This window comes from Onychomys torridus, chromosome 13 (genome assembly GCF_903995425.1).
Source record: "Onychomys torridus chromosome 13, mOncTor1.1, whole genome shotgun sequence".
In the NCBI taxonomy this organism is placed as follows: Eukaryota; Metazoa; Chordata; class Mammalia; order Rodentia; family Cricetidae; genus Onychomys; species Onychomys torridus.
The window spans coordinates 38,622,271-38,644,510 of record NC_050455.1 but is presented as its reverse complement, the minus strand read 5'-3'; the positions used below and the strand labels follow the sequence as shown (position 1 = coordinate 38,644,510).

The following is a 22,240-nucleotide window of genomic DNA, read 5'->3' as shown; positions in this document are numbered from 1 at the left end:
TAGGCATGTCCACCATGTCTACCAAATCCTATATTTTTAATTAATATATGTCTAAAGGTTCTTATTCTTTTACCTTTTTGTTTGTGACCAAAATATCACAGAAAAAAATAAAACACAGATTAAAAGTTTTTCTGAAAGCAATAGAAAATACAGAAACCATTAGCTATTTGAAAAGATTCATATAAAAAGAAGCACCTTATTTTACTAGTATCTTCTTCGAGAGAGGAATGGGGGCAATCATAAATCAGAGTGACTTCCAATTAAAAAGCCACCAAGATAGTACTTGCCTATTGCTGAAGACAATATCTACACAATCACTGAACACAGATTAGGTGACAGCTGGTGCCTACATAGAACCCCTATCTACTAGTGTACTGGAAAGTACTCTGCACGCTGCCAGAAGAAAAAGGTAAACACCAACCCAGCTATAAACCCTGCTATTTACAATGGTGACCTGACTGCAAGATGGTCTAGATGCTGAGACTAGGTAGGCCACAGACCTAGGGAAAATGAAATACTACTGTTCTGTCAATGGTGCATAGCAAGAAAATGACTCCCAATGACTTGAGATTTCATCTCACCCCAATCAATGACCAAGATTAGTAAAACAAGTGAAAGCACACTGTGGGATGATTCAAGTAAAGGGGAACACTTGTTTACTGCTGGTGGGAGTGCAAACTGTTATAGCAGCATAGGAGTCAGTGTGGAGGTTCCTGAGTATGCTGGGAACTGATCTATCTCAAGAGCCAGGCTATACCACCCTTGGGCATATACATCCTACTACAGAGATATTTGCTCATCTATGTTCACTGCTGCCCAACTCCTAAGAACCACAAATTGGAAACAGATTAAAAGTCCATCAACCAATGAATGTATACTGAGAATGTGGTATATCTGCAGAATTGAAACATTATTTGGCTGTTTAAGAAAAATGATACTATGAAATTTGAAGGTAAATCAAGCTAGAGACAATCATCCTGAGTGACATAAAACAGATCTCAAAAGATAAATGTTGCATGCTTTAGCTTATATGTGGATGTTAGCTTTTAAGCTTTAGATATGCACTTCAATCACAATAACCACAGAGATTAGGTAGCTCATAGGGACTAAGTGAGAGGAGATCTTCCAAGGAAAAGGAAATAGAATATAGCGTAAGAAAGAGATAAAGGAGAAACTAGAACAGAATTAAATGTCAAGATGGGTGAGAGAAAAGGGGAAAGGAGGGAATATGGGAAGGGACGATTAACACTAAAGGCTTTTGAAAAGTCATATACAAACCTACTACCATAGAAGCTTCCTAAAATATACACATACATGAAAGTGGAGTCACTATATACTAGGGATGACAATGCCCCAGTTAGACATCTTATGTCACCAAGTAAACTCCCCTGTGGAAGAAATGTATCTTACAGAGATGTTAGCCAAACATATTCCATAGACTCTTAATACCACAGACAATTGTCAAATCTATTGATAACCTGACAGTAAGTCCCTATTGCTGAACATAACACTCACTTGTGTCATTAAACATGGAGAAACTTAACTGGTGCCCAACTAGAAGCTTCATTCCTACTCACTACTTATGAGGTACTTTTCATGATACTGGAAGAGAAAAGTAATCATCAACCTCACCCAGTTACAAACCATGTGACCTCCAACAGTTACCTACCTACAAGATATATTGGTGCAATATTAAGGGAGTAACCAACCGATTTTTGGTTAGAATTAAAACCTTGAAATTCAGGTGGCGGTGGCACACGCCTTTAATCCCAGCACTCGGGAGGCAGAGGCAGGTGGATCTCTGAGTTCAAGGCCAGCCTGGTCTACAGAGTGAGTTCCAGGACAGTAGGGCTGTTACATAGAGAAATTCTGTCTTGAAAAAAAAAAAAAAAATTCAATAGTTCCCGTGCCTAGGGAAAAACTTACTATACTATTATTCTGTGGAAGGAACACAGCAATAATGACTACTAATGACATATCACTATACCCACAGATCAGTGCCTTGCTCAACCCTCATAAGACAAGTTTTGGGAGCTTTTTCTTGCTGTGGATGGAACATGGAAACCCACAACTGTACAATGTATAGAGACAGATACTTTGGAGCATTCAATCTAGAATGGGATGTGTTTGTCAAAGCTCAAAGATTCACGTCAAAAGGAAGCAGAAAGGTTTTTAGAGCCATAGGTAGAGGATAATTGCAAGGAAACAGCGTTTTCTAAACACAATAGAGCTGATACATATATGAACTCACAAAGACTCTGACAGCAAGCATAAGACTTGCACAAGTTCAAACCAGACAAAATACCAGCATGGAGGAAGAAAACTTGACACAAAGTCCTACCGCTCATCCAGAAGCTATCTGCAATTCCTATCTGCTAGCAAAGGGAAAATTAGTTTTCTCCACTGGACTGTCATCGGCTCTATCAACCACATTCCAGGGTAGGCTGATGCCTAGGTGTAGCTGGCCAACATAAAACAGACTCCATGTATTTTGTGTTTTTTGCTTTATTTTGGTATTCTTTTTTTTTTTTTTGTCTTGTTTTGATTTTCTTCCTTTTTTATTTTTGAGAGAGAGACAGAGAGAGAGAGAGAGAAAGCATGAAAATGGGGGTAGGGAAATAGGAATGATCTGGAAGAAGCTGGAGAGTGGAAAGAAACACATCGAAACACATCGAATAAAATAAAAATTTTTAAAAAGCACTCTTAAAATTTGCTGAGGAAGAATATTCAACTGTAACAAGAATTCCAAAGTCAGATTTCTAAATTATAATGCTTTGGTGTATAAAGAACGATTTTTGAACACTAACATGTGTCCAGCACTATTCTTTATAGAGCACATCCACTTATGAGGCAGGCAAACCCTCCAAAAGTTTCTGTTTACAGGAAAGGGACAACTAAACAATGCACTGATAATTTCAACAACTAATTTGTTTTACAAAGATAATAAGGTGAGATATAAAATTAGGCGTACAGTAGATGGGGCAGATGTCTTCTGAGAGAACTACAGAGAAATCTGAGATCTTGAGTTGGGATCTGAATGCTTACACATAGGTAGGAGTATTTGAAGGAGAAGGCAAGGCAAAGTCTTTAACATGACAGCAATGTATGGATCTGAGGGACAGAAAGCCAGTATACACAGAGCAGAAAGAGTAAGCGTAGACTGGAGAGCTAGGATTAGAGTCAGGCAAAGGTTTTGGAGGTCAGGTTAAGGATTTGTTTTTGAAAGATATATTGGGGAATATAGAATCTGAGAGTAGGGAAAATCTGAATAATATTTTAGAAACACTTGCTGCTTTATATAGAAGAGAGGGAGCAAGAGGTTACAGCAAAAAGGCAGTTAAAAGAGAAACTACTGTTTTATCTAAGGCTCATGCTAAAAACAAAACCCATTATTTATCTATATTTCCCTTAAGTTTCCCTTTAAAATACCATGTCACTAAAGCTGACAAATTGTAAGATTTGTAATCTTAGACTGACATAGTCATTTCATTTTCAAATTACTAATTTCTAATTTCAAATTCAATTTAATCCTTAAAAAAATCAAGCACTTGAAAAACTGAACTAAGTGATTTGAATCACTTGACCTTTCGAATGAAGCTTCCTCTATCTGATCAATGAGTCAAGAGGAAAGGGACAGCTACCACAAGTGAAGCAAAACACCACCAGGCTGTATTCCCTATAAAGGAACTGCCCATTACAGAAGATAAAAAAGCCTTATTAATGATGTCCGAGTCATCACCTGAACAATTACTATATCAATTGCTTAAAAAAAAAAATGGCAGGCTGGCAAAGGAAACAGAATGTTCAATGGGATTTAGGGGATTAAAAACAATAAAACAAAGGAAAAAACTCCTTAGCAACTAGAAGTTAATTAAAGGAATATAGGAGTTTCTTTGTTTCTGTGCATCAATTTTTATAGCCTAATAAAGGGAAACATAGAGAATATAGATAACTTCTTACAGCATACACACTGTACCACTAAAACTTATTTTGCTCAATTTTGAAAATTTGCACTTTTTCTTGAAAAAAATATATTATGTCCCAGGATTACAAAATATCATACTCAAAATGAATAGTGTTTAACTGATGTCTACTAAAGGATATTATCTAGAACAGGGTTAAGTACAGATTTTTACAAGAGCTGGACAAAACATCTTGGGTTTTATGAGCACAACATGGTGTCCTTTTCAGACAGTAAGTTCTGACATGTTGTGGATATCGCTCTATATAAATAAAATGCTGTTTGGCCAGTGGCCAGGCAGGAAGTATAGGCGGGACAAGAGAGAAGAGAATTCTGGGAGGTGGAAGGCTGGGAGAGGAGAGACTGCCAGCCGCCGCCATGACAAGCAACATGTAGACACTGGTAAGCCACAAGCCACGTGGCAAAGTATAGATTAATAGAAATGGGCTAAATATAAGATTAAGAGCTAGACAATGGTAGGCCTGAGCTAATGGCCAAGCAGTTTAAATAATATGAATGTCTGTGTGTTTATTTTATAAATGGGTTGTTAGACTAACAGGGCTTGGCGGGGGCTGGAGAGAAGCTCTCCAGCTACACTGACACTGCGAAGTAGAAGCAGGACCGCAAAAATATGAAAAGCTAGCCACAGCTGCTACTACAAATTTATGTAATTTTCATGTGCTGCAAAACATTGTAATTTTTTTTCTACACAGGGAAAAATGTAGGGCTGGGGCTAGAACTCAAGAATAGTGCTTGATTGACAAACACAAGGCCCTCCTTTTAAAGTTCAACACTGGAAAAAGAGAAAAGAACAACTGAACCTCATTCTTACTATATTAGCTTCATAGTGCATGGTTTACATATGACCCATACCTTCAAATAATCATTAGTTAAAATGCAGTTCTTTCATGTTTAAACAAAGTATATTTTATTTAATTTTGATAGGGTCTCTAAATGTAGCCCTGGCTGTCCAACAAGATGCTATGTAGACCAGGCTTGCCTCAAAGAGACCTGTTGGTCTCAAAGTGCTGGGATTATAAGGTGTGTGCCACCATGCTGGGCCAAAGTATATTTTTTAAAAAAGTAATCCTTTCAAATGAAAATATTATTAATTATTAAAACATACAGTTCTAGCATATAAGAAACTAAAAATTAAGTTAATCACTTTTTATATATTAACCTAGAGGTAAAAACGTAGGAAAGCTAACTAAGCGTAAGCCAAAGTATCTTTAACTTTACACACCACAGATGCTCCTCTACCCGTCTGTGTACTTCCAAGCCACGGCATATTGATGGGAGTGCCAGGGTTGCTGTGGGTATATGGAGTTGAGCCTTGGACAGCTGTTAAATCATCACGAGCATGGATCACCAGGAAGTCTTCTGATCTACAAAGCAACACCAACTAGAGTGAAAACAGAGCATTAGGTCTTTTTTTTTTTTTTTTTGGTTTTTCAAGACAGGGTTTCTCTGTGTCGTTTTGCGCCTTTCCTGGATCTCGCTCTGTAGTCCAGGCTGGCCTCGAACTCACAAAGACCTGCCTGCCTCTGCCTTCCGAGTGCTGGGATTAAAAGCATGCACCCCCACCGCCCGGCAGGTCTTCATTTTTTTTTCTTCTTCTTCTTTTTTTTTTTTTTTTCTTTCTGGGGCCTGTCCTGGAACTCACTCTGTAGACCAGGCTGGCCTTGAACCCACAGAAATCTGCCTGCTTCTGGTTCCCCAGTGCTTGGATTAAAGGTATGCGCCACCACCACCTAGCTCTTCATTTCTTTTTTACAAGTCAAAGTTTAAACACTTTATATTCCTTTTAATTTTCTTCAGCTTTAACTAACAACTTTCTTCTTCTTTTTTTTGAGCTGAGGATCGAACTCAGGGCCTTGCGCTTGCTAGGCAGGTGCTCTACCAGTGAGCTAAATCCCCAACCCAGCTAACAACTTTCATATCTGAAAAACTTCCATTTTCTTTACTCTTCCTAAACTCTAATTCCCTTTCGGAAGCCACTGTCGTCCCTCACTTACCTGCCCCTCGTCACAGCAGCATGCATTCTGCCCTTAATTAGGAGCACTGCTTTTGAGACAAGTGCTGCGTACTGCATCAGGAGGGCACTTACGTCTCTTAAGTAGGCTTTTCAGAGTTACACTTCAGTTGATACAGACACTCATAGTCTATGACTGCATTAAAACAAAGCATAAGAATACCCTTTGGTTTCTGTTTCTGCATCCTCATCCACCCATGTGTAGATCTGTGTGGCCAAGATTCCAGAAACATCCAGTTCTTGTACATCATGGCTGGAGGCAATTGCTATGCAATTTCTATTTGCCTGAAAAATAAATCATGTTTTTTACATTAAAAATCCCAAGAGGTATATGGGCTACTTCTGAAGAAAATCTCTAGTAACACACACAAAAGCATTTTTACCAATTAATAGTTTAAATTAGCTTTTTAGAAAATGTTTTAATTTTAATTTTTTTATAGTGTTTTGCCTACATGTATGTCTGTGTGAGATCCTCTGGAATTAGTATTACAGACAGACAGTTGTGAGTTGCCATGTGGGTGCTAGAAATCGAATCCAGGTCCTCTGGGAGAGCAGCCCATACTCCTAACCACTGAGCTATCTCTCCAGCTCCTTAAATTTAATTTTAATAATTAAATTTTTAGTAAAATAATCTTAAGCTTGAAGATATGTTTATGTTCTAGGAATTCTAGTATACCTAACAAAAACCCAAGTAGGAATGAAAATGCATGCCCACTTCATTTCCTCTTTGCAAACGGCTTCTCTACTCTCCACATGACTTTGACTGTCCTAACATCTGTACAACAAAGCTATCCAAGAGCTGGGTGCAGCAGCTCACACCTGTTGCAGCCACAGAGGCAAGCAGCTGGGCCTTTGAAGCCCGTGGTCTTCTCCAGGAACACAGCCCTGCACAGCAGCTCCACCAGACCTGCCCTTGTCACTCTGCAGCCTTCAGGAGGAAATGAGTCACTGGCAGCCCAAAGAAGAGGGTGAAAAGGTTCATCTTACTGTGAGTTCTTATGCTGCTAGACTTGAACTATCTGCCCTTCGTCAGTGAAACTGGATTCTTTTGTTAACAAACAGCATCCAATAAGCTAAAAAATTAACTCGTTAGCTTGAATAGAAGATACAATCTCAGACCATTCACAATTCTTGATACAGACAATACCCAATGAAACAAACGGGGAAAAGCTCAATCTTAAGGCCATTTAAAAAACATGAAATGTAAAATAAGAGGTATTTGTGATCTACAAATTTTGGAAGAATGTAAAAATATAATATCAAATGTAGAGAAATAATAATGCAACATTTATAGAAGTGAACAAAAGATTTCATGTAGGTGAATGACTATTTCTAGTTACTAATACTTTTGTAAGGAGAAGGCAGATATTACAGGGTGAGGACAGTCATTTGTTGTGTATGCTGTGTATATGTGCCCGTGCATGCATGCACACACACAAAACTCAGAGTTATATAGATATTGCAACTTGAGAACTGCCTAACTGCAGTTCTGCCTGGTCTAAACATAACTGGTCCACAAATGTTTATGAAGAAGATGAGATGAAGGATACAGGGAACTATAAGAACAGAATGGCTAAACAACAAATTAGATAAAAGCGAGAAGATGGGTATAAAATAGGAAAGGGAACGATCTACTGGTGAAAGGATTTCTACGTGTTCCAAGACCGACACCTATAACACTTATTGCTAGCATGCTGGAGGCTAAAGCAGGAGGCTCACTTGAAGGCAAGAAGTTCCACAGATGGCCTGGCTGGGTAGTATTGTAAAATTAAAAATAAATATGTGCATACACACAATCTTCAAGTATGTTTTAGTTATACACGAAAAACCATAATCCTACCTTTCTAATTGAAAGAAAAAGAAACAACACGACACCAGAAACTATGCTGTATGGTAATTTGGGGACATTCAAGTGGGGATATAATTCAGACAAACCTCACCCTTGGATTATTACACTTAAGACTACCTCTTCTGCTGGAGCTTACAGACACCTCTAAGGATGATGTTAAGCAGAAGAATAAAGACTACGATGTAAACATACAAATTGGATTTCTAATACATGAATTTAAATTCTAGCAAATACAATCATGTCCAATAATTCATATAAGACCTTAGAAACCCTCTTTGGATTAACTAATGTATTATCTTATATATATTTTAAAGTTACTGCTTGGAATTCAAATACTCAACACTGTTCTCTGCATAGCAATAAAATATTTTATTAGTTATATCTCCCAAATTATACAATAACAAAACTACATTAGCAAATTATATAATAGTTTTACAAAAGAAAATTATTACTGAGAGTTTAAGGAAAGGGAAATTAATCTGGAAGCAGAGTACTTTCACTTAGTAAACTGATATGGTATTCTCCAACAAGGAATAGTTAGAAGTCACAGAAAAGACATCTACATACTTACTTTATTAACAGCAAAGGCAGTAATGATATCAGATTCCTTATGAATAATTCTTGCTTTACCTCCAGGATATCCCAAATCTGCCTCTATCTAAATAGAAGAAAGTATAATATTAAAATTGCTATTTCATTGATAAAAGAAGTGAACATATGCAAATCCATTTTAATAAAGTTTAAAAATACATCAATCCCAAAGCACTATGGTATATGTTAATTATCCCAGAAAAGAATTTGATGAGGGGAATTGTTCAAACTAGTTTTTATATATAAAAAGACAGTTGATAAAACATATAACTTTTTGAGTTGTTTATCTCCTAAAGCAACACTGAACTAACTTTAAAGTATCGAAACATTTTAATCATTTTTGTTGTTGTTGTTTTCAAGACAAGGTTTCTCTGTGTCACCCTGGCTGTCCTAGAACTCAAGCTGTAGACCAGGCTAGCCTTGAACTCAGATCTTCTGCTGGGATTAAAGGCAGGCACCACCACTCACCACCTAGCTGACATTTTAATAACTGAAATAAAGTTTTTCCAAGTTTCTAAGTAGTGTAATTATTTAATAATTCCTACAACTATTACAAGGAAGGTCAAGTGGTAATCAGTTCAAGTTTATGGACCACCAAGATTCACTCTTGGATATTTTTGGTATTTTGCTTCCCCTTCTAAACCACCTACTAAAAAGTTCAAAGGTCAGTCTTAGTTATTAGACTAACAACAGTTGGGATTCACCAGCCAGTTGAAGTTTACTGACTTCTGATCTAAATAACCGTCCATTTAATAAAGAGAAACTGGAGTCCTGGAAGGGATGGTAACTCACTCAAGTCAGTAATTCACTTTAGTAGCTGAATTGATTCAAGTGAGTTTACAGGAGGGACAAATATATGACATTCTGTTTACCCTAGAAAAGGTACGTACATATGTATAACAGCTTTGAATTCAGAAGAGAATACTTATAATATCATCATTTACCAAAATTAGTAAGCTGGAAAGCTCAGGCAATTAAAAGAAACATTGCTTAAAATATTCCTTCATTTATTATATATTTCTTACCTCTAATCTCCTAAAATAGGTTAAGAAATGTTTAAAACCTCATTATGAAATGAAGAAATTATTATTTTAAAATTAGCATACAAACTTATTTCCCACAAAATTTAGATAAAAATATCACCAATACCTGCTCATTGATTAAAGAAAAAAAATCAATTTATTTTAAAATTGGCCTCTAGAATGGTTTTAATTGCAAGGTGCAGAGACTTATGCAATAACCAAGCCTATATACCTTGATGCAAACAAACTTTATATATTTATAATATACATGTTTATATATATGTATGTATATTTATAGTCCCTGGATATATAAATGTCAAATATAGTCTATCTAAAATAAAACTTGCTTATAAACATAAAAGAATTTCGGTGTTTGATATTCAAACATTCTGGGTTGAGGGTCTAATTCTAAGGCAAGTATTAGTTCTGGCCCATTTCTGTATTTTTTAAAATGAAAACACGATTTATCCATTTATCTGTCTGGTATCTAAAGCACATCAAGAGGTTACTCTGGTGGTTGTGGGTTATCAACAAAGTACACCAAGAGACCACTATTGAGTCTAAAGAATCTGAAGGCATTACAAGAGACCTGACATTTTCACAGAACAAAATGTCTGCTGGTAATAGACAGAGGAACAGCTAGTTTCATGTGGAGAGCTTTCCTCAACTTTACCATGGAAAGAAAGAGGACACAAATGAATTTCAAAAAAGCTTTTTCAATATGGGAATACATTCTTGTCCTATCATCCAAAACAATGTTTCTCAAAAGCATGGTGTCAAGATTGCTTGCTTGAGATTCAACTGTGGTGGTATTTTAAATACCAAGGTTCTGTACACCATGTCAGATCCCATAGGGGTGATTAAAGAAATTGAGCTTAGCATCTCAACCGCTTCCAGTACATTCTCTGTAAGAATGACTATACAAGTAGGATTTAAGATGTGCAGAATAGGCAGGTTCAGCTTGTGAAAAGGCTTAAAGGCTACAATAAAAATTCAGTTGTCACACAAATGTTTAGAGGCCATCAAAGGATTCTGGAAATTCTGTTAGGAGCAAAAATATAAAGGATGAAGGATAGCTATCAGAAAACCAGGTAAGGCTGGGCGGTGGTGGCGCACGCTTTTAATCCCAGCACTCGGGAGGCAGAGCCAGGCGGATCTCTGTGAGTTCGAGGCCAGCCTGGGCTACAGAGTGAGTTCCAGGAAAGGCGCAAAGTTACACAAAGAAACCCTGTCTCGAAAAAACCAAAACAGAAAGAAAAAAGAAAAAAAGAAAAGCAGGTAAGAAGTGATTATGGCTGAAGTGAGAACTGAGGAAGAGTGGATTAGAAGAGCAAGTACTAAGTGGCTAGAATGGGATAAGTTGTGCTAATGGGTTGTATTCTTTTAGCACGACTTAAGAAAAGCTGATTCTAGTTTTCAAGACTGATAAATGAGTAAATGAAGTTACCATTGACTGAGAAAAGTGAAAGAAAACATGGGCTTAGGTCTGGAGAAAGGAACGTATAGCGTTTAGTAATGAACTGGAACTACTGGGATTTGAAATGTACCAGCACACACATAATACTTAAACCATAAGGTCAACCAGAAAGGAAAGCTGAGGTGAGTTCTTAGCATCTGCATGCTCAATGCATTGCTCCAAAATGCAATCAGCTCAAATCTCTATATAAAAAGATAAACGGATTATGATACAACCACACAATAAAATGAGTATGCAGATGCTAAGAACTCACCTCAGCTTTCCTTTCTGGTTGATCTTATGGTTTAAGTATTATCTGTGTGTTGGTACATTTCAAATCATACTAGTTCTAATCATTACTAAAGTGAGGCCAGGCTAAAAGTTCTCAGCACACTGGCTAACATAAGAAACTTTGGAGTTATAGAAGTTAAGTTAAATAACAATGTTAGGAAACTGCGAGGGGTCAACAGCATCAAAGGATACTGGAAAGTTTAAATGGAAGAAGATAGAAGATAGAAACTGGCAACTGTCAAGCCAATTATGAACAGGGTAACCTTAAGTCAAATGGAGAAAGACAGTATCTAACTACATAAGGTTCTGACACCTAATGAATAGAGAGGGAATCACAGGGACATTAAAAGGACTGACATTTTGTTTCTTAAATTAGACACTTTGGTCATGATGTTTGCAGTATGAAAATGGAGAAATGGCAATTTCAAGAAAGAAAGTATAATGTGAACAGGCTCTTAATAGAAATTAAAACCACAATAAACTATCATGGCTGCTAAAATTTAAAAGTCCCGGGTTGGGGATTTAGCTCAGTGGTAGAGCGCCTGCCTAGCAAGTGCAAGGCCCTGGGTTCGATTCTCAGCTCAAATAAATAAATAAATAAATAAATAAAAATAAAAGCCTCTGATGTCATATGTAAAAATGTAAGGTAACTGTGATCTTAAACACTGCTGGTAAGAATGTAAAATGGTATACTCACGCAGGAAAAGACATTTCTTAGAAGTTAAAACATACCAAGGCTATGGCCTTGCATCAATCTCCAGTGCTGCAAAAATCTATGCCTACTATGTAGTTCAGCTATCTACTCCTAGGCACTTACACTGAGAAAGAAATGCCTATATGCAAAGACCCAATTTTGAGGTGGTGATGGTTAAACTGAGCAAGCTAGATACTTTAAATATGCGGTTATTTAAGTTCACAAAATATTTTTTTTTTAGTTTTTAAAGGCATCATATAAAGATTCCTTAGCACATTCTCACATGAATGTTATTACACGTTGTTCTAATTCATCTCCTTTTCTACTACCCTCCTCTTTCCCTTCTGTCCCTCCTTTGTTGGTTTCTTTCCTCTCTGCACGTCACCGACTTTTAAGAAACCAACAAAATTTAGAAGGATAGGGAAGCTAATGAAATTTACAAGACTCAAGAAACTAAAGAGTTCCAAAAAGGTTCACAAGGTCTCTCCTTCAAGGTTTTAAAAGCAGTAAAGAACTGCTAGGTCAAAGAAGGCTGTTTGTGGGGATAATTTTAAAATTGGGTAGGGAGCTCCAGGGATGCAGCAGGTTTTGAGAGTCACCCATGTGAGGCACACTTTTCAGTGATGTAGCTGCTTTTGAGTCACACATGCTCATGCAAACAACCCCAACAAACTCACAGTTTCACTAAGCTAGACTTGAGTGGAGCTGTCCCTTGTCTGTCATGGTACCCTCTTGGGGTGAATAGGGGTTTTTTAGTCATATCAACACCCTCTTTTTCCTCTATTCCTTCTTATTTAAGATGTTTGCCTTTCCTTCATAATCCCCTTTCTGGTTTCATGTCCTATGCAACACACACACACACACACACACACACACACACACACACTTACATACAGGTTCATATAAAGAAACATGACATTTATCTGAGCCTGGCTTACTTTGCTTAAAATAATGATTTCTAGTTTCATCCATTTTATGCAAGTGTCATGATTTCATTTTTTCTTCATGATGGGTAAAATTTTGTTTTGTACATGTACCTCATTACCAATCATCTACTGACAGACCCTAGGCTAGCTATTGCGAATAATACAGCAACACAGAGGGATGTGCTAGTACCTCTGTAGTGTGTTGACTTAAGAGCACTTTGAGGGGTACCCAGAAGTGGGATGTCTGGGACTAGGGGAATGTTATTTTTTGTTTTCTGAGGCCCTTCCATTCTGATTTCCATAGTGGCTGCACCAATTTCTACTCCCACAGCAGTGTGTAGGGTCCTCTCTGCCCCTCTCCTTGCCAGTATTTGATATGCTTTATATTCTTGAGGATGGCCATTCTAACCGGGGTGAGATGGATTCTCAAAGTAGTTTTTATTTGTATTCTCTTGCAAAGTAAGATAAAGAATTCTTCAAATACTTTTGGCCATTTGCATTCCTTCCATACAGACATTCCGAAAGTGTGCAGCAGTGTGTGGCTGCTGAAATATCTATGATGGTAACCAAACAATGCCTAGATTTTCAGGCAGCATGGACAAGTCTTTAGACATATGTGAAGAAAACAAATATTTTATCTAAAGTACCAAAGGAAAATATTTGAAAAAGAATGCCCAATGATAGAGACATTATTTAGTATAATTATACAAGGAAAGAAAATTACTGATGTGAGATTGTCTTAACATTTCTTAGACATACATACTAGGATAGAGGAGTTAAATATCCACATAAGAGACATAGCTGAATGTTGTAGCCACAGAAAATCTAGGAGTTATTTATGTTTGTACAAATTCTTATCTGCTCTGCTTTAATTCTAAAGAACTTAAGTATTTACTATGCTAAGGATATATGTTATATGCAATTCTTCAGAGTAAAATAAATACTATATAATAGTAATTGCTATAATTTTCAAGTAAGAGGTAAGTTTGGCTTTCCAAGGTGATACTTGCAAACACAGAACAATGCTTTATACAAACTCTTGATGGAATTACATTCCCTAAACACTTCAGAGGTATTTACTCAGAAAAATCTGTAGCCAGAACAGGAAACATTCAACTCCTTTTAAAACTGCATTCTTTTAATTATTAGAAGATGATCAATTTTTATGATTACAACATTTAAGTTGTTATGATGAAACAGTAAGTTGAGAGGATAAGTTTCATTCTATAGGAAACCAAGTCCAGTTGAAAACTAAAATACAATTTTCTTTTTGTTCTGGTTAAGAATGCAGTTTTTAATTTCAGTTGAATGACATTATGTACCTTATTGATGTTTGGCTCCTCCATCATAGAATTTTTGATGGTTTCATTGTTGTCCTCTAATGACTTCATTAAGAAAGAATAATCACATGTCAAAGAATAAAGATGAGATGTAACATGCACAACACTGAAGTATTTTTTTAAACTTATATTTGTAATTGAATTACTAAAAAAGAATATGGAAATGACATCTTCTTAAATTTCATATATTTAAAAAAGAATGTGTTGGAGAGTGCATGGTTAGGGAGCAGGAAATGTTGAAGGTTCAAAATTCCTTATCAACCAACCACTATAAATATTATTCTATTGCATGAATAATTATTTTTAATCACTTGTTTTATAATGCTGACATTAAAAGAATTTTTTTTTTTTTTTTAATCTAAGTCACCTTCTATGTGTAAATTCAGAGCTTCTGGTGCCAACTAAAAACCAAAGTCAAACTAATGTTTTAAACACTACTGTCTTGCTTTCATGTCACGTAATTCCTCCAGAAAAACCTCCTGAGTAGAAAATCCCAATTTTTATCTTTCAAATTCTCTCCTACTGATGTTGCCACGAATAGTCAATAACCTGCATGGAGGCATACAGCCTTACTCAAAGAGAAAAGTTGAGTCAGCACTTTTAAGTTCTCAGAAAATTAAATACAACCAATAAAGTGCAAAGATGTTAACTGTTAAATCCAACTTTTGTTGAGAATGGCTGATAGTTTACCTACAATCATGGGTAATTAATTTCCAAACAAATACAACCATTTTGGAAGAAATTTTAGTTTGAAAAAAAAAAAAAAGATGAATAACTGCGTTACAATGGAAAAGAACAGCTCTGAAATACATGAAAGTCAGATAAAGAAGTGGTAAATTTTCATTTTCAATCACATAAAGGAATAAACAATGGCAGCATCAAAATACTCAGCAGGCCGTCTATCAGTTTTCTGAGTCATTAAGTTCACAATGGCTTTAATGATCATTGTATTAAAAATAATATATGCTGGGCGTTGGTGGTGCACGCCTATAATCCCAGCACTCAGGAGGCAGAGACAGGTGGATCTCTGAGTTCGAGGCCAGCCTGGTCTACAGAGCTAGTCCAGACAGGCTCCAAAGCTACAGAGAAACCCTGTCTCAAAAAAAAAAAAAAAAAAACCAAACATATATATAGCATTTTTATAAATACCTTAAACAGGCTATTCAATTCCTAGTAAATAATTTTCTACCAACTCTATAAATTTAAGACTTTAACTCTATCCAACCTATTTTTTAGAATATTTTTCTATTAAAATCTCATTAAGAGTGTCATGGTTAGTAGTAAAACTATAAGGCAATAACAAATTCTTACTGCTAGGTCCAGAATGGAAAGTGAGTAGGGATCCTGCATCCCACAAAACCCAAGGCCTTTCTCTTTGAAAAAAGGGGATCTTTTAAGACCCCATTTTCTCTTTAGTCCAGAATAAAAATCTGTGTCTGTAGCAGACAATGAGAAAATGGAGACAATAGAGGCAATGTGGGATGGGGTCCCTGAACTTTCTCTTCCCAACCTTCCACCCCACCCATTCACCACCCCAGAAAAGCTCTAGCTAGCCTGTCTAAATTTACACTTTGTGCTAGCTTTTGTATTATGGCTTTCTATACATTATAAAATGGACACAGGTAGCATGGGGTAGACATTAGCCACGCATGTCCTCCATTTAGCAAAAGTGTAAATAAATTCATTTTCCTTTATAAAACAAACAAAAAACCCACCACAAGGGAGTTCTCATAACTTTCAATGATTGTGCCAGTATTTAAGTTTATTATAAAAAAATTGTAAAGGAGTTAAATAGTTGTTTTGCAGATTAAAAAATTTAGAAAAATACTTAACTTACTGATGCTACAAAAACTGTTAGTTAATACTTATGCTCATTCTTTTGATTTAAAACTGAAATAAAAGGCTGGGTGGTGGTGGCGTATGCCTTTAATCCCAGCACTTGGGAGGCAGAAGCAGGTAGATCTCTGTGAGTTCAAGGCCAGCCTGGTCAACAGAGTGAGATCCAGGACAGGCTCCAAAGCTACACAGAGAAACCTTGTCTTGAAAATAAAATTAAAAAAATAAAAAAAAATTTTTCTAAATGTCATTATGGTATTAGACAAACATTAAACCAATTGTAACTCCACACCAATAAAATAAGATAAAATAAAAGTGTGTAAGTTTACACATTAATTGTTATTCTTGTATGATATGGCATGGTTAACACCACTCTATTTCTCTGTGCTAAATCACTGAGACAATCAAATCTTCATATGCATGTTAAAAGACATACTACAGGAAAAGGAGCAAGCAGAGTGAGTTTTTAAAATCTAGGACAATGTAGCAGTATTCTTATTACATAAGAAAGTTATATATTATAATTTATTTTAGGAAAAGACATTTAAGATAAAATATACCTTTCTACTAAACACAGTTTAATTAGTCATATATTCTTATCTAGCAGTCATTGTTAACTATATCCATTTTCTTGAACTGCTTTAGTGATAACTCACATAGTAAACATATAATCATATTTTAGTTATGTTAATAAGTAAATGACATTTATGTCTGCTTAGATTCACCTTTAAATTCTTATTTATGTATTTTTTAGGTATGAATGCTCTGTCTGCAGGTATGCCTGCATGCCAGAAGAGGACATCAACTCTACCATGTGGTTGCTGGGAACTGAACTCAGGACCTTTGGAAGAGCAGCCAGTGCTCTTAACCACTGAGCCATCTTTCCAGCCCCACATTAAATTCTTAATTAGCAAAAGTGCTGTATGTTTTTCTGTGGTATGACCACAGCAGACAGTAAGCAACAATACATCCAACTGTTTATTTATAATTTGGCACTAAGGGAGGGGGACATGATGTAATTACATTATAATTTCCAAAAGTAAAAAAAATTTAAACAATTTAGTGCTTTAATTGGAAGACAGTTATGTATGAAAATTTCCTTTTATTTGACATTTGATGGTATCTTGTTTTTCCTTGTCTATTGTGAAGCCCTTCTATTTTCTTAATTTTCCAACCATATAGCTATTTTCATTTCTCCCACTTCAAAACCAGTACAAAGTTTGTTTTCAGACTAATGACCCTGTTCTTTCATTTATAGACTCTGTTAATGACTCTAGAGGAAAAATTGGCTATTTATAACTATGTCTACTGTTTAGGTTCACCTTATAAGTTTTAGTTGCAAAGCATTTTCAATGAAAAAAGGAAAAGAGATGTTCATTTATATTCAGATGGCAAGATCTTCACGTTATCAAATATATATTTTAGTAGCAGTGCACTAATGATCCCTCTTCTCAAACATACAAACAAATAAAAACAAATAAACAAAAACCACATTGTAATGATGTCAAGGTATAATCAAGCTATTACAGTTTAATTATAAACTAGTATGGATTTGTAAAATTTCCTTTATTTATATATAATTCCTAGAAGAAAATATGCATATTCAGAATGTTTCCAGGAGGTAAACCCAGTTTCAACTAATTCTAAGGTCGACTTTTCTTAAATATCATGTGAAAATCATAGGAAATATCTCTTAAGAAACTGGTCATTACAATGCAAAACACAGTATGCAAAATCAGAATCTTAACCCAATGTCTACTTTAGGGAAAAAAGTTCAAAGAACATTAATTAAACTGATATGTGAAAATATTGTCCCTTTCCTTTTAACAAACCTTTCTAAACATTGTTTATGATATCAAATGAGTTTTCAAACCCCCTGCAAACTTCATTATTTTAATGACTGCAGTAGAATAGGAAACCAGTAATAAAATAGTAAAGAGTTTAAAATCTACAAACCTCATTTAGACATCGTTTTTTTGTGAATATATTTCTGATGAAAGTTTCCTGAATTTCTTCCTGTTTCACCAAGTACTGCCAAAGCCTCTTCACAGACAGTGCCAGATGATTTCTGGATCTATAGGTACAATAGATTTAATTATTTACCTCAGAGATTTCTGATTAACTTGACATTTCCTTAGCATATACCAGTGTTTATTAAAAAAAAAAAAATTAGCTAGGATTTCACTCCATGATCTAGGAGTGTGGTGGTATTGTGTTCCCTGAAATAAACTTATCTGGGTCAAGGACAGAACAGCCACAATATTAAACATAGAGGTTAGGCAGTGGTAGCACACGCCTTTAATCCTAGCATTCCAGAGGCAGAAATTTGTCTGGATCTCTGTAAGTTCAAGGCCACATTGGAAACAGCCAGGCATGGTGACACACCTTTAATCCCAGGGAGTGATGGCAAAAAGCAGAAAGATATATAAGGCATGAAGACCAGAAACTAGCAGTATTTGGCTGGTTAAGCTTTTAGGCTTTCGAGCACCAGTTCAGCTGAGATTCATTCTGAATGAGGACTCAGAGGCTTCCAGTCTGAGGAAAGAGGATCAGCTGAGGAACTGGCAAGGTGAGTAGCTGTGGGTTGTTCTGCTTCTCTGTCTTCCAGCATTCACTCCAGTATCTGGCCTCAGGTTTGATTTTATTAATAAGACCTGTTAAGATTCTTGCTACATAGGAGAGCAACCAAAGAGTTTGTTTTGTTTTGTTTTTTAATAAAGGATCATTAACTAATAGTTTAGGATTAGTAGACAACATGGTTTCTCTGACTATATCATTGTAGCAGGAAAGCAGATAAATTGAACAACCCTAATTTGAATGCTCCAAAATCTGAAACATTTTTCTGGTCTTTGGTTTTGTTTGTATTTTTGAGACAGGATCTCATCATATAATTATGGTTGGACTGGAACTCACTATAGACCAGGCAGACCTCAAACTCACAAAAACTCATCTATTTTTGTCTCTGCTTCTCTAGTGGTGTAAAGGCATGTACCACATGGTAGACTATAATTTAATACTTTTTAAGTGATGATAGGACACCCAAAATCTTTTAGGTTTCATAGCATTTTAGATTCCGTACTAGAGATAATTATTCAACCATTAAAGTCTTACCCTCATCTGCAAATGATATTTATGGCTGAGCTAATAAAACTGACAAAACAGGAATAGGAGTGGATTTGGTAATTTCCTGACCCTTAAACCAGAGACGTGGGATACAGCAAATAAGTAAATAAATACATAAATTGTTTCCTAGAAGGTAACTAGAAGCAGGATTTCCGAATGTGTTTGCTGTGGACATACCCTTCTTGTCTCTGGCCAAAAGTGGCCTAAGAGCTGCTATTAGAACGTAAGTGATGACGTGAAAGAACCAAACACAGTGTTTAGTTCATACTTAGTTGGGGCAAGACTTTCCAGATAAAGCAAGTACTGTATAAACTTAACTATACATCAAACAGTTGCTGATTAGCTATTATTCTTTGCAGAGTAGGAGTTAATAAAAAGTACTCTCCTCAAGCCGCATCTGGTTAGTCTGTCAAGTTTACTGGCCTGTGGTCAAGTCTCCTTAGTTACATATTCTCTGTGGGTGCTTTCACTCTGAAATGTCTGAGTTATTTAGTCATGACAATGCATCCTGAGTGTCTAGAATAGTTACTATTAGGACCTGCAACAGAAATGCTTGATAACCTTTGAAAACCAGGAGGGCATCGATGTCTTCAGTGTAAGACATATGCTCCTAGAACCAAATGCTAAGCATGGACCGTGAGTATTTCTTTCTCTAAATGTTATCCAAAGATAGCCTGATTCTACAAAACTTCTAAACAAACAAACAAACAAAGAAAAAACACCTACCACCACCAACAAAAGACAGTATCCATGGTAAAACCTACTTGAAAGGAGTGTTTGTAGGTTCTAGTAAAGCTTTGTGACGGAGTATTGCAGGCCCTGCAGACACATTCTCTTCAGAAATGTGACTGGAAATGTAGTTTTGAGGCGGTCCACCATAGATTTCAAGTCGTCGGAGAAGAACTTGTTCCCAACACTGAAGAGTTTTGAGAACTGCATGACAAAGAGGTGAACTAACCGGTAGTTCTACAAAAAGGAAAACACAATTGACAGTAAAATGTGTGTGAAAAAGCAGAGGATATTAATAAAACTTAGTAGGGATACGTGGGCACTGAATCTGGCATTTTTAAGATAAAAATGACATAAATCTTTACAACTATTTCAACATTACTTTGAAATTTAATTTCACATGAAAAATATGCTTTAAGATTATGAAAATGTTTATGGAAGAAAAATTAATTGCTTTAATAATTGTAACAGGCCTGAAAGTCATTGGATATTTTTGTTTAGAAAATGAAAATAACAAGCAAAGTTTAAAAAGTTCAACAATGTTTACCATGAAATAAACCACTACTCCATCAGAACTTCTTCAGTATTATACAGCAATCCTACCTTCAAATTTTAACTAATTTTGTCCATCTACCGACATCTAGTAACAGTCTTGATTTTAATTCTGAAAATTACTTAGTGATTTATTATAATGCAACGAATATAAACTTTCTACCCTCTATTATTCCAACAGTCACAAAATTTTTGTTTAAGTTGGTATTTTAGTGTTTCCTTTAGTGTATGAATAAACATGGTTCACAGCTCAAGTGTCTTGCACTCCTTCATTTCATATATAGCCCTCTCCTACTTTGGAACTCCTCACTGTATATGAAGGTTTATAGGTCTAGTATTAAGTCCTAGGTACAGACACAGTCTCAATATAATAATATCAGGTTCAGGGCTTTTGATTTCTCAAACATTTCCTCAGCAGGTAAGAGTATGATACGAAAATTTAAAAACAGTTTATACTTGAAAGAAAGAAATGTATCTTTTACTATAGGAACTCATTAAATCTTTTCTTTATTTACAATATACACATAGAATAACAATTGGCATTGATTCATATTAAGATGTTTATTACCTGCAAGATCATGACCTGCAAAGGGATAGAAAGTCTTCAAATTGCTGAGCACCAACTGGACCATAGCCAATCGCATCAATGACCAACTAAAAATAAAAGTTTCTCTGTTAAAACATTTACCGTGATCTAGAAATGATGCCATCCGTTAACACAACAATTTCCCTACAACGAATTACCCCAAAGATATAAAGTCATAAAACAAAAATAATATATAAGTAGTTATTCACATCAGCATTACCTAAAACGACAGTTAAAATAACCTAAATGCCTGTCAGGAGAGTAGTGGCAAAATAACAATAGTTTTGAAGGATGGAATTTTACAGTAACTGTAAAAATGAAGTATTAATATTGCTAAAACTACAGTATGCAATTGTAATTAAAAAGTAAGCTTAGGAGCATCATATGTATATATGTGTGGTGTCATTTAAGTAAGAAAGCAGGGGAAATAATACAGATGTACTTATTTCTGTAATCAGAAGGACACAGAAATTAATAAAAATGGCTATCTTTGCCAGGTGGTGGCGACGCATGCCGCCTTTAATCCCAGCACTAAGGAGGCAGAAACAGGTGGATCTCTGTGAGTTCAAGGCCAGCCTGATCCACAGAGAGGGATCCAGGACAGGCACCAAACTACACAGAGAAACTCTGTCTTGAAAAAAACAAAAACAAACAAACAAACAAACAAACAAAAAGGCTATCTTTATGAGGACCAGGGAAAATGGAGCAGAAATGAGAACTATGAGGCTTCTGACTTTACATTTGTATATAGTTTAACTTAAAATTATTTCTGCTTCTCACTGATTTTAAATATGTCATATTTATGTCTATGGTACTGGCTTTAAATCATTAACTGTGGAAATGTGCACAACATAAAGTTGAGCATCTTAGCATTCTCAACAACTGCACACTCACACTGTTTTGGAACCATCATTCTTGACAACTTTTCATGGAACAAAACTGCTAAAAAAACTACACACTTTTCTCTATTTCAGAGTCTATCAATGTGACTATTTAATGCACTTCATAAAGCAGAACACATACTATTTTTTTGTGACTGAATTATTTCTCTTTGTATAATATCCTCAAGATTCATCCATGAATCAGAATTCCCTTTCTTTGTAAAATAGAGTAATTTTCTGATTATGTACATAACACATTGTTCTTATTCAGTCACCCTCTAAGACACTTGGATTTCTTCTATCTACTGGCTGTCAACTAGATGTACAAACACATGTCTAAGCTCCTACATTCAATTCTTTCAGTATATACC

The 22,240-nt window shown here is 35.7% G+C and overlaps 1 protein-coding gene across 5 annotated transcripts in view; it reads right to left on the bottom strand.

Annotated features, from left to right (window-relative positions):
- The window catches only part of Dmxl1 (Dmx like 1), a 151,961-nt gene that overhangs the window by 19,221 nt on the left and 110,500 nt on the right, over positions 1 to 22,240 (bottom strand). For 3 of the 5 annotated variants that reach the window (XM_036205232.1, XM_036205234.1, XM_036205236.1), the window contains 7 exons: positions 20,971 to 21,056; positions 19,886 to 20,087; positions 17,955 to 18,072; positions 14,145 to 14,207; positions 8,414 to 8,500; positions 6,157 to 6,278; positions 5,205 to 5,346 (listed from right to left, as the gene is read on the bottom strand). In XM_036205232.1, the coding sequence (XP_036061125.1) occupies positions 5,205 to 5,346; positions 6,157 to 6,278; positions 8,414 to 8,500; positions 14,145 to 14,207; positions 17,955 to 18,072; positions 19,886 to 20,087; positions 20,971 to 21,056 (820 nt within the window). The remainder of the gene's footprint in view (positions 1 to 5,204; positions 5,347 to 6,156; positions 6,279 to 8,413; positions 8,501 to 14,144; positions 14,208 to 17,954; positions 18,073 to 19,885; positions 20,088 to 20,970; positions 21,057 to 22,240) is intronic. The other 2 variants (XM_036205233.1, XM_036205235.1) reach the window with 1 other exon arrangement.